Here is a 12,717-nt window from a genome sequence, read left to right as displayed (position 1 = left end):
TGCCCTCGCTTCTAGAAGTTTATTGAGTCTAGATGCCACATGGTAAATGGCATATGTGCTATATAGTAGTAGAGTAATATAGTGGGCTACAAGGGCAATGGGTACTCACTCTTGCACTCGTTGGCATCGTTGTCGGTGGCACGTCCCCAGGGTCGATCGAAGTAGAAGGGTTTGCATCGTTCGCACTCTGGTCCGGCGGTGTTGTGCTTGCAGGCGCAAGTCATCGCCAGCTTGGCGTTCAGCTGGAGGGAACCGGAGCTCCCGCTGCTGCTGATGCTGCTGCTGCGTCCGAAGTGAGTGTGCAGCGAGCTGGTCATGTCATCGTCCTGGCCATCGTCAGCATCGCCGCCGCCGACGACGTGAAGGGAGCCGCTGCTCAGGCTCGATGTGGTGGCCACACACTCGGAGGCGTGGCCGTTGCACTTGCAACGTCCGCCGACGGCAAAGTCCGAAACGGCATAATGCTGCGACACGGACAAAAGTTGCTGCATGGAGACGGAGCCGGAACCGGAACCGGAACCGGAACCGGAGGCACCTGGCGAACCCGACTGAGCTGAGGCAGCGACAACCTCCGCGGTGGCCTGCTGCAAGGAGGAAGTTTTGCTGGCCGGCGATGTCTTGAGCGGCACACTCGCGACTGGAGACGGAGTACTGGCCAGCAGCTTGCCCTGATAGTGCTTCTCGTAGGCGCTGCTCTTATGCTTGGACTGACGTTTACTGGTCGTCGTCTCGCCATCATTGGCATAGTCCATATGCAGTTCGTCGTCGAGCTCGAGATGCTTCTTGGGCTCCTCGTACTCCTCGTGATCGTAGCCAGCGCTGTCGTTGTCATGCAAATTGTAATCGTACTCATCCTGCTCCTCCAGCTCATGACCGTCGAGCTCCTCATCATCGTCGTCCTCCTCCTGGCTACCAGTCATCTCATCACTGAAGCTATTCGCATTCCCCTTGCCCTTGGCGCGCTCCCGACTCAGCAGCAGCTGCGGCGGCAACTCGAGTCGATGGAAGACCACACGTATGTCGGTGGCCGTCACCCAATCCTGCAGCACCAGCGAGGCATCCAAATCATTGGCCGACGGTCGTCCCTCGAGTGTATTGAAGGCGAACCTCTGGGCAGCGCCGCCGCCCGCGGTTCCATCGTGCTGTGAGTTCATGCAACGTGCCTCCTGCTCGTTGAATTTGCTAATCTTGGCCCGATCCGCACGGCCGTAGAACTTCTGGCACTGCGAGCTGTAGAACTGAAACGGTTGCCAGGTCTGTCCAAAGTCCGAGCTCTTGTAGATGGCCAGGGAGTCGGGACGCGGTGACTTGGGGCAGAAGGACAGCGAAATGTAGGTCAGTTCGTACTTCTTGCCCAGCGACAACGTGAGCGTCACATTGTCCGGCGGTGCGTTGTCCGGATCGTGGGGCACATTGACGCTGCCCGAGCGCCAGCAGGTCACATTGCTGGGATTGTTGAGATCGGTGAGGGCGGCGGCGCCATAGCGATGCTCCAGCTTATCGCAGACGCGACACTCGCCCGCCGAGCCATCGCGTTGCAGCTCACAGAAGCGTTCCGGCTGCTGGGCGCCGCAGACGCTCGAGGCCTGGACGGGATTGCCGTAGGCGGCGTTCACAAAGCTGGGCAAGCATTTGCGGGGTTTGCCCTCGAAGTAGCACGGATCGTTGGCGTTGATGTTAATGGCTTCGATCTGGGGCAGGACGAGGGCGAGGGCGAGGACGAGGGCCAGGGATGCGAGCAACGTGCTCAGTGGCAGCCTCATCTTGCAGCAGTTGAGAGTGAACTTCAATGTGGGATGTAAGTGGATTTCAAATGGGTTTGAAATCAGGATTTCAATTGTATATTAATTTTTGTTTGATTTTTATTTTCAAATTTCAATGTGGATTTAAATTGGTTCACTAGTTTTGCGTTTCTTTGTGTCTCTATCACTCGCGAGGATCAATCGACGAACGGTATTTGGACAAACACACAAAAACAAAAACAACAAAAAATCACGCTGATGCTCACGCTACACGCAGAGCAGAGTAAGCAAAGCAAAGCAAAACACGCGACACGCGCGGCGGCGGCGTCACTAAGTCTGGCACGGCGGCCACATGCAACAGCTGCCGCTTTGATTTCCGATTTCAATTTGTTTTTTTCTTTTTTTTTCGTTTTGTTTTTATTTATTTTTTATGGTCGGTTTTCTTGTTCTCTCTCTCTCACACTCTCTTCTGTTCTGTTCTGTTCTATTCACTTGCTCTGAATTTTATTTGGTTTGTGGTTTATTCGATTCGCTTACAGGGGGTAAGAGAGACCGATGCGATTGGCGATGCAACTCGGTCAACGGCCAGCGTTGTTCTGTTCGCTACGCGTTCACGCTGTTTCACACACGCCGTTCACATTCACATTCACGTTCACGTCCTCGACGTCGACGTCGCGTATCCTGCGAGGCGAGGCGACAACAACAGACGACAAGCGAGCCCAACTAACTGTGATGTATGTCGGATGTTGCCTTTGCCTTTGCCTGCTTCCCAATTGTGTTGAGTTTCTTCGTTTTTGCGCTTCGGTTTGCCACAGACTGAGTCTCTCTCTATATGTGTGTGTGTGTGTGTATTTCGCTTCGTTTCGACCTCGACTAATTTCACCACTGCATGTTGCGGAGGCTGGTCGCAAATGTTGCTACACCCAAAACACCAAAAAAAAAAAATGCCAACAAAATTTTGTTCGGCACACACATACACTCTCGCACACAATTACAACGCGCGCGTGGGCTGCTGAGTGTCGAACACGAACACGAGCGAGCACGAGCACGAGCACCAAGAGCTAACTAAGCAACACACACAGATATGCACGCATACAGTGACACTCTCGATTCGTTTGTCATTCGTTCGTTAGGTCGTTCGTTGCTCGCTTGCTTTGCTTGCGTCGGCTTCGTTGTTCACCTGGCAAACGTTTGTCCGTTACTAAACAGCCGCAGCATCTCGTGCCGGTCGCTTGCCGGCTGATGTTGCTGTTGCTGCGCTGCCCTCACTGCTGCTGTTGCTGCTGTTGCTGCTGTTGCTTTCGTCCGTTGCTTGTGGGTTGTAACTCGCGCTCTCTTTGTCGCCCTCTCGCTCTCACTGGCTTAGTGCTTATGCACGGCGCTGTTGGTGTTGCTAACACTCTTACGAACTGCACTGTGGGCCATGTAACAAACAAATGCAAGCCAAAATTTATGTATTTGCATTGTTATCACACATTATTATAAAAATACATCTAGTTATTATACATTGTGATGTACTTATGTATTTACATTGATATCACACATTGTTATCAAAACATACAATCTAGTTATTATACATTCTGATGTACTTAACTCCGGTTTCATCCCACTTATTTTGTTTACTAACATTTTATTAACCTTACAATGTGCACTGTCTAAACAATAACTGGAAACTGGAGGATTAATGCCATGGACAATATTATTTGATTTTATATAACATAATAATTTAACTAGTAGGTTTTGCATTATCACAATTTATTATCATGTACACATCGTGTGTATTATACACATATAGCTCAACTTTTGAATTATTTAATTGCTATAATATGTACAAAGTTGAATACTTCGCGGTGAAGTAATAAGAAAAATTAGTATTTATTTTGTTTAAAATTTAATTCTAGGGTACAGCCAAAGAAACTCAGTCTTCGGGCCGTGGTCTGTATAATTTATCATATATAACTAGTGTACTTAGATTTTTAAGCAAAATATTTTGAAATACACTCGACATATCTTTGATCAACTTGAAGTCAAAGTTCATTTTCTAAAATTGCAAATTTAATATAAACGTCTTTGCAACTTCTGTGTCATTTTTTACCGTTTATCGAATGACAAAGTACAAATTACAAAGGAGATTCAAATTAATTCAAGTAAATTCTTTATATATTAAGCTATTTAAGTGTTGAATTATAAAAAGTATTTCAAATATTTCCTAGTGTTGATTATATATAATTCGAATTTTAAAAATACTTAATTTGCTGCTCGTTCCACTGTGCGCACACTGTGGATATAGGCTTTGTGGATGCTGCTGCTTGGCAACATTAGGTGAATGAAATGGTTGCTGCTCGCATGTTGCCAGCAACATGTTATGTTGCAGAACATTTGTAAGGCTTTTAGCAACCTGCCCAAAACCTGACGCCCCAGCACTTTTAATTAGTTGCGTGTGGCACAGGAAATACAAAGTTGTTTTTAGCAATCCACACACACTTGGCACCTTTATATGTATGTACATATGTATTTATTTACTATGTATGTATGTGCGATTATGAATATACGTAAATGACAGACAATGACAGTCCATTTATGCGCGAGTCTTTGCCATAACCTCAATTCGCGAGTCGAAATCAAAACTTCCGCTGTCATGATTTCAATACATTTCATTCACAATGCAAAACGCCAACAAAATATGCTCAGTCAGACATTGACGCAGACGCCGCGACGCCGCGACGCCTGCGCAGTTCTCTTGTGTTGTGTTTCCTGCTAATGCCTGCAGTCGAGCCGACGGCATGCTCCACTAAGGCAACCCCCCGCATCCCGTTGCTCCCTCACTCTCACTCACACTCTCCAACTACAACTCTTTGTGCTTACTCACTCACTCTCTCTCGGTTTTGCTCTCCTTGTCTTTGTAGTGTCATCTGCAATTTGTAAGGCCGCATTACGCGCTGTCCCCCTCACACTCTTCTCCTTGTGCTTCGCATTCATTTATCGCTTGTTACCTTTCGTAAGCTGGGAACGTGCCCGAAAAAAAAACTCATGCGAGAAGCTTCCGTTTGACTGACCAACGGTTTTTCCCCAGCCTCTCCCTCTTTGCGCTCTCCTTCTCATTCCCACTAAATGGAATCACTTGCTCCTGACCATTGTTGGTGTTGTTGTTGCTGCTGTTGCTGTTGCTGTTGCTGTTGTTTTTGGAGCCCCTTTTTGATTTATTGTTTTTGACATTTTGTGCGTCGTCTGCGCTCATTTCTTGGTTTCAGTTGCGTTTCAAGTGGTTGGCAACAATTCGGCTCGTTATGTTTTATTTATAACGGATTTGTAGCTGCCTTCGGCTTTGTCATGGCATTTTTTTCTTCTTCTCTTCTGCTCTTCTTCTTTGTTTATAAATATTTACAAGAGCACACAAAGACGTGCATAGTTGATTCTCTTTCTCACTCTTTCTCCGTCTCCTGCCCAAATATGAAGCATATTTGACCTGTGCTGTGACGTTTTGAGTTGGGTTCGAATTTCGGTCTTGCAAATGGAATTTTCATTTCATTTGCCAGCTGAGATCCCTGACAACAACTTTCCGTTTCAGTTTTGTGGAGCGTGCAACTCCAATCTTGCAACACTCGTAGAGTTTTTGGCCTCGTTTACGAGCTGGCAAAATTGGCAGCTCGCTTCTTTGACGGCTGCGGGCCACATCCCAAAAAAACCTCCAATGTGCAACGGGAGCAGCAGCTGCTGCAACGTCTAATTATGACGCCAGCTCCAAGAGCGAGATGGTGCCGCTAGATGCAAGTGCAACTTGCAACTTGTGGTGGTGGGCGTGGCACTCTCGAGTGCTGCACTTGACTGATGATTATGCTTATGATACTCGCTGTCATGAACACGTCTCCAACTCTGTGGCTGTTGCTGTGGCAACTAGTGAAATGCGCCTTGAATTTTGGGGGCGTGCCTCTTGGACCATTTGGTCAGAGTTTGGAGCCGTTTGCCAAATCAAAAACTACAGTTAACTGCGCATATTTTTTTATGGAGCCTCACAATATGTATAACGAACGCCTCTCTCTGCGATTCTCATAAAATGCAAGTGCAGCTCAACTGCGAAAATAATTGAAATTTACATTTACATTTAGTATCGATCTTTTTATAGTTTAAATATAGAGCTGAGACAGTATAGAAGTATATCTTAATACACCTACTTGGATCACAACTTGAATACAGAATTATACGGCTAAAAAACAAATCTCAATTGAGTCGTCCACGACATATTCATAAATACGAGATACAACAACTGTAAAAGTAAAGTATTCATATCAATTTTTAACTTTTTACCGACTTCAAACCTCATTTTATATTAATTAGATAAATTTTTGGTTCCAAATTTCCGCAGCACTCTTCACTCGCCACTTTCCACATACACACTTTTCAAAATGAATACCAAAGAGTTCGTAGTGATGCCAACATCATATGGCAAGATGACCAAGAGACAGGAGATCATTCAGAGCAGAGCTCTCGACTTGCTCAACATGATACACAACACAAGTGGATCGAGTACTCAGAGCGATCCTTCATTCGACGAGAACGAGAACAACTTCGAGTTGCCGCTGCTGTTCAACACACACTTGCTCGACTTTAGCAAGGACAATGCGCTGATCTTTGGCGGACGTTGCGTGATCAGCGTCGATCACATTTCGCCGCTTAAGGTATCGCGACGCATCCTGAAGCCGCAGTTGACCAGCGATGGCTACTTTCGACCCAATCCCGAGCGCATCGTGCAGCGTCTGTTTGGGATCCTCGACTTGCGGCATCTCCTCTTGCTGATCACGCCAACGATCGCGGTGCGGCGCCAGGCCAATGAGCATGTGTTGCACGGCTTTGAGGTGGCCACGCAGCTGCACTTGGGCGTCACCATACTGACGAGCAAGGAGCGCGAGCTCATTGAACTCCAGCACAATGCTAGCAACTATGCGCTGATCTTTTGCTCGGGCTACATCGATCTCGAGGATCTGTATCTCAAAACACCAATCAAGGATCAGATCTTTAATGTGTTGCACCAAAAACCCACCAAAGCGGTTTGTGTCTCCAACGGCGAGAGTCGAATCATTCTCCACTATCGTTGCTGTGCCGAAGAGCGAGCTATGAGCCTTGTCCAGCCAAGGGAATTATCTGCTGCATATCTCTCTTCTAGTTCAGCCTCAAGCAGCAACTGTTTGCGACAGATTGGAGGTGAAGTCGAGATTCCCCCGCCAGTGGAGGACAAGCCTAAGAAGAAACGCAAGTTGGTAAAGCGCGTGAAACAAAAGAAAACTTCTGCGTCTTCTCAGAGCAAGCTTTCCAAGAAGAAGCCGAAGAAGCTGCCCGAGAAGACCGAACTCAACTTCACCTTCTCTCCTCTGGATCGCAGCGAGTCCAAACACTCTGAAGTGTCAACCTTAAAGAAGCGAAAGCTCAAGCTGAAGCCGAAGTCGATGCGCATTGCTCCTCTGTCCAAAGGCTTAAGTCCCACCGAAAGAAAGCAACATGCCGAAACGTTTGATAAGGAGAAACTTCGTCTCTTAGAGCGCAAATGGAATGGCTTCGGGAACAGCGACTCCAAGCGTCGCGACATCTTGACCAGCAAGCGTCCCTAATTGAATGGAATGGAAAACGTCTTCCTGGTGAACTGCACTCGATGTTACTTACACAAATTTATTTATCGCATTGATTAAAAATTCATTTTACTTGCAACATGTAATAATTATTTTGTATTCCTGATTTTAAGCTTGATTTCATTTGAAATGCCGGCTAAATAGCCAAATTTAACTAGCAATTTTCGAATTTCCAGCTCACATAGTATCTGAATAGAATGAAATAATAAGAGGTCAATATGTGGTTTGAAATTATCATATTCAAAACTTTTATCAATGACAACATTATTACGATATTAGCAAAAGAAAGGGAACACCATGTTACGTATAAGATATACAAGGGAAAAAAGTTTTAAAAAAAATATCTTAACATGATAAAAATTATCATCACTTGTTATAGGATTTTTTTTTTAACAGTTGTTTAAAAATTTCACCAAGTTCTTTTCTGCCACTATAAATATGACGAAATATAAAAAATACTGTGACTGTATATGGTATATTTTTTAGGCTAAGGTATATTTTAATGTGTTTCATACCAACTATATTTTATTTGGCATATATATTAGTATATTTGTATTAATGTTCACAATGTTAGTCAGTAAAGTGTTTTCTATTTGTCCAGCGTAACAGTAATTTCAATGTTTAAAATTCAAATAATTATACTTAGTAATACAAAAGTACTAATACATACAGTAAATTTTAACAGTTTTTAAAAAAAATTTATCATAAAGTTCCGAATTTCAAACAAACATTTTTTGAATAATTCTCATAATAAAAAAAAAATAAAAAGAAATTGAAATAGAAAAAAACAAAATTTAAATAAAGGAGTGAAAAAAAGTTTTTTCATATTTGATTTTCCTCTTCTTTTAAAGTTTTTAATTTCAATTGTTTAATGCAGTGTGTTAAACTGTGGTTCTCATAATAAAAAAAAAGAAAATGAAATGGAATGGAATAAAAAAAAAAAATTAAAACAAATGAGTAAAAAAATAGATTTTTCATATATAATTTTTCTCTTCTTTTAAAATTCTAATTTCTGAATTATAAAAAAAGAAAATAATAAAAAAAAGAAAATGAAATGAAATAGAATAAACCAAATTTCAATAAAAGTGAAGCAAAGTTTTTTCATATATGATTTTTCTCTTATTTTAAAATTTGTAATTTTTTTTTCACTGTTTAATGCGAAGTTCTTTGTGACAGTGTATTAAACTGTGGTCTTAATGCGCGATTAGTCATGGGATTTGGGAATTGGATAAGCTTTTGCTGCTGCTCAATTGCAACTGCAACTGCAACTGGAGCTGTAACGGCAGCAGCAATCGAACAACAACAACAACAACAAATTGAGCTAGTGGCTGTGGCAGTGGCAAGTTGCAGCTCCGCGGGGTGCTTGCAACGAGCAACGAGCAACGAACGAGAATCGACAGGCGAACCAATCTTCAGTAAGAAACAGCAAGTGACTGTGTGTGAGAGTGTGTGTGTGTGTGTGTGTGTGTGTGTGTGTTGAATGTGAGTGTGTTGAATGTGTTTATCTCTCTCCCTCCCTCTCTCACTCTCTTAGTGTGCGTGTGACTGCCGAAAGTCAAAGTCAGTTTGCTTATTTGCCGCCACGGTTTCTGTTTACAGTCGACATCGCCGCTGCAGTTGCTGCAGTTGTTGCTGATGTCGATGCTGTGGCAGTTGCTGCAGCCACCGCACCACACCGCACCGCAGTCAGTGAGGCAATTAAGTCAAACAATTGCTGCAGGAAGTTGTCGCCCCATTGCCTTTGTGCCCCTTGCCCCTTCCCCCTTGCCCCTTCCCCCTTTTCTCTCATCTGTGTTCCCATCTTCGACTCCTTGTCAAGTCAATTGGTTTGCCACCACAACATTTAATGCCACTACCCTACTCCTCCCCCTCCTTCCTTGGATGGGTGCATGCAACGTTCACGCTGCGGCCTTAAGTAAATATTTGGCCTACGTGCCCATTACGTGATTTTCCGATAGCCTCGTCGAAGCCTCGATGATGATACACTTGAGATGCAGCGTCGATGATGCTGATGACGACGACGACGTCGATGCATCCACTTGACATGGGAAACGAGCGAGGCGAATACGAAAAAAAGAGAGATAGAGATAGAGATAGACTGATTCTCTTTCTAGCTTTGTTTTGTAATTTCGTAATTTTGTAATTTGTTGATTTAATATTTCCTGCAAATGAAAATGCCTATTTGATAGCCTGTCAGAAGCAGGACGACGACGACGACGACGACGACGACGACGACGACGACAGCAAAACATTTTTCGGTATGAAATAAACGAGAAAATATCTGCATGCCACTTTTTTGTTCATTAAGAGAAGCCCACACACACTCGCACACACACACACACACACACACTTACACACCGAAAACCACAGAGCCCAAAGTCAAGAGCAGCAAGGACAACTACAACAACAAGTAAGAAAGCTGCAATCGAGGATGCTCGACTGTGAGATACCTGCTAACAATTTTGACTAAACGCTAAGTGGTGCAATATTATTCTTAAAATGTTGTCAAGCAAATATACTAAGATATACCAATAGCTGTATGTGGTATGTTGATGAAATATTACATTTAATATACATATACCGGAGACTACAAAATATACCAAAATAAACAGACGAACATGGCAAATATTTGGTATATCGATATACTGCAGCATTTCAAATATACCAGACGGACATGGCTATATTGTCTCAGTTGTTGACGCTGATCATGAAAATATTTTACCAAACTATTGTACAAAAAAATACTGAAATATACCAAAAGCTCCATTTGGTATACTGATAAATAATTACATTGAAAGTATGTCACAGACTACGGAATACATATGTATACCAGAGAGACAGACAGACGAACATTGCTACATATTTAGTATATTGATATACTGTTGTATTCAAAATATACCAGACGGAAATGGCTATATTGTCTCAGCTGTTGACGCTGATCAAGAAAATATATTACCAAACTATTGTACCAAAAAATACTAAAATATACCAAAAGCTTTCTTTGGTATATTGATAAACTATTGCATTAACCATACCATACCATACCATAGCCATGGTAGTCTATGCATAGACTAAAAAATACACCATTCAGACAGATAGACAAGAATATACATATATATACTTCTACCTGTTACACACATTTACTCTATGCACAAAGTCATGATACCCTTCCACTTTATGGGTATCGGGTATAACAACAAGTTGAGCTGCTGCTGCTGTTGTCCTGTTTGCCACATATATAAAAGTTTATGCTTCGTTAAAAATGATGTACAAATCAAATGCCAGAAGCAATTTAACAGCAACAACAGCAACAACAACAGCAGCAGCCAGGACAACAATGTGCCAGAGACGAGTCCTGGCAAAGGATGCGAGCAGAAGCAACAGAGCAGCAGAAGGCTGAAGGCTGAAGGCTGAAGGCTGAAGGAGTCACGGCCAACGCAGCGAGAGCAGTTGCAAAAGGCAATGAGCAAAATAAATAAATCATTTAAATGAAATAAATTACACACACACACACACACACACACGAACGAAGAGAAAGAGGAAGAGGAAGAGATCTGAATACAGTTGAAAGGGAGGGTTTTGTGGCAGCCACAGGGCTCATTAGAAATACATAACGCACTCACACACTCCCACTCACACACACACTCTCACTCAGTCCGGAAACTCAACATCGCAAACCAAAAAATTGTTGTCGAGCATCAAAAACCCAAAAATTTTGTGCTTGCAAAGCGGGAAAACAATGCAAAAACATTGAAAAATTGTTGGTTGGAAATTAATTGAAACTAAAATGCAAACACGGCAAATAAATAAGCCAAAAGGCATTCTCTACGCTTCGCTTCGCTTCGCATCGCAAGCTGCAAATAGTAAATGGCAAAATGGTGAAATGGCAAAATGGTAAAATGGCAAAATGGCCAAAAAATAATACTGACCGCACCAACAAAATAGAGAAATTCAAGCAGAAACCCAAAAATCCAAAATATGAAATCTACTCGTAAAATAGACGCAAGCACAACATAAAACAACAAAACAACAAAAAACACAATACGAACTAAAGTTGTGAGTATATCACTAATAAATATTTATAATGACCCTCTGAGGTTGCAAACAAACTATTTAATTTACCATTTCCCTGGATACTTTTCCCACAAGTGTTATTTAGCTTTGTATCTGAAATTGATTCTAAGCAAAAGAAACAAACTTGTGTTTGCACAGTTCATGGGCAAAAAATTATGAGTTGCTAAACTCGATTTTATATTATTTTTTTAATGTTTTTACAAAAAATAAATGAGCTTGAAGCGAAGTTGAAAAAATTCACATTTTTATGACTTGTTGAAAATGTTGTCAGAATATTTAATTTGCTAGTTAATTTACACATTGAACAAATATCTTCTTTGATTTGCTTTCTTTGGTGTATTGATAAACTATAAAATACTACAATACTACAGAGATATACTGATGCATTCAAAATATACTAACTCAATATATAAACTCCATTTTCATATACATATATAGTAAATAACATTTTGATTTTTTTGACCGTCACAATTGTATGGCTTAATATTCTATACAAAGTTTATCAAAATATACCTAAAGTTTTATTTGGTGTATTGATAAACTATAATATACTACAATTAAATGCTAGAGACTACAAAATGTTCAAGACAGGTCGAAGTGAATCCTTCTGCCTGCTGTTTAAGCATCCAATAAATAACTTCATTTCATTTAATTAGTAGTTAATAAACTCAATTTAAAATAAATGTTATCATATGAATTGCTAAATAAAAACCTTATTATTAACGAATTTTACATTAAGTTTGTTTTGCTTATTTTTTCAGGCTTTATATTAGTTTCCAATTTTAATTTTAGAACTTTAATTAAACACTATTTGCATTCAACATTCAACAAATATGGTAAAAGCGATGTTATTAAATATCGCCCCCAGTTGTTGATTTATTAATACCAAGTATTTTTATTGACGCAGTCAATTATATAAAAATAATAGCTAAATATACATTTAATTAAAATGAAATTCTGGTAATTTGGATTTGTTTTTGTTTGTTTATTTTTCTGGAAATTCATCTAATTACCCAAATGGTAGAAAATTATTGATTGTTAATATACGAATAATATTGGCGAAGCAATATTATTATTAAAGTCATAAGTTATGTCATAACAAGAGTGAAATAAATCTCATTAAAAGGGGAAATATTTTACTCCAATTTTGTTTATCTTTATTTTTGTTGTGTTTTTAAAGTATTCATTTCATTTCTTCAAATATATGGTCGAAGAATTATTATCAAGTGAATGAAATATCAAAAGTTATTATTCAAGCATTTAGTTAAATGTTTATTTAC

The 12,717-nt window shown here is 41.2% G+C and overlaps 2 protein-coding genes across 2 annotated transcripts in view; one reads left to right on the top strand and one right to left on the bottom strand.

The window, feature by feature from the left end:
* Window positions 1–2,937, bottom strand: part of LOC133847741 (netrin-B) — a 69,526-nt gene extending 66,589 nt beyond the window's left edge. The window contains exon 1 of the mRNA XM_062282934.1: window positions 110–2,937. Within this exon, the coding sequence (XP_062138918.1) occupies window positions 110–1,763 (1,654 nt within the window). The 5' untranslated portion in view covers window positions 1,764–2,937. The remainder of the gene's footprint in view (window positions 1–109) is intronic.
* Window positions 2,938–5,995: 3,058 nt separating this feature from the next.
* On the top strand, window positions 5,996–7,442 carry LOC133848305 (uncharacterized). Its single transcript, XM_062283803.1, has 2 exons — window positions 5,996–6,014; window positions 6,106–7,442. The coding sequence occupies exon 2, from the start codon at window positions 6,146–6,148 to the stop codon at window positions 7,343–7,345; it is 1,200 nt and encodes a 399-aa protein (XP_062139787.1). The 5' UTR covers window positions 5,996–6,014; window positions 6,106–6,145; the 3' UTR covers window positions 7,346–7,442.
* The last annotated feature ends 5,275 nt before the right edge of the window (window positions 7,443–12,717 follow it).

The sequence above is a fragment of the Drosophila sulfurigaster genome, chromosome X (assembly GCF_023558435.1).
Source record: "Drosophila sulfurigaster albostrigata strain 15112-1811.04 chromosome X, ASM2355843v2, whole genome shotgun sequence".
Classification (NCBI taxonomy): domain Eukaryota; kingdom Metazoa; phylum Arthropoda; class Insecta; order Diptera; family Drosophilidae; genus Drosophila; species Drosophila sulfurigaster.
This window is presented reverse-complemented; position numbering and strand designations above follow the sequence as displayed.

Bases quoted from the DNA above. Each gene is read 5' to 3' on its own strand.
- LOC133848305 (XM_062283803.1), top strand. From the start codon at position 6,146: ATGAATACCAAAGAGTTCGTAGTGATGCCAACATCATATGGCAAGATG.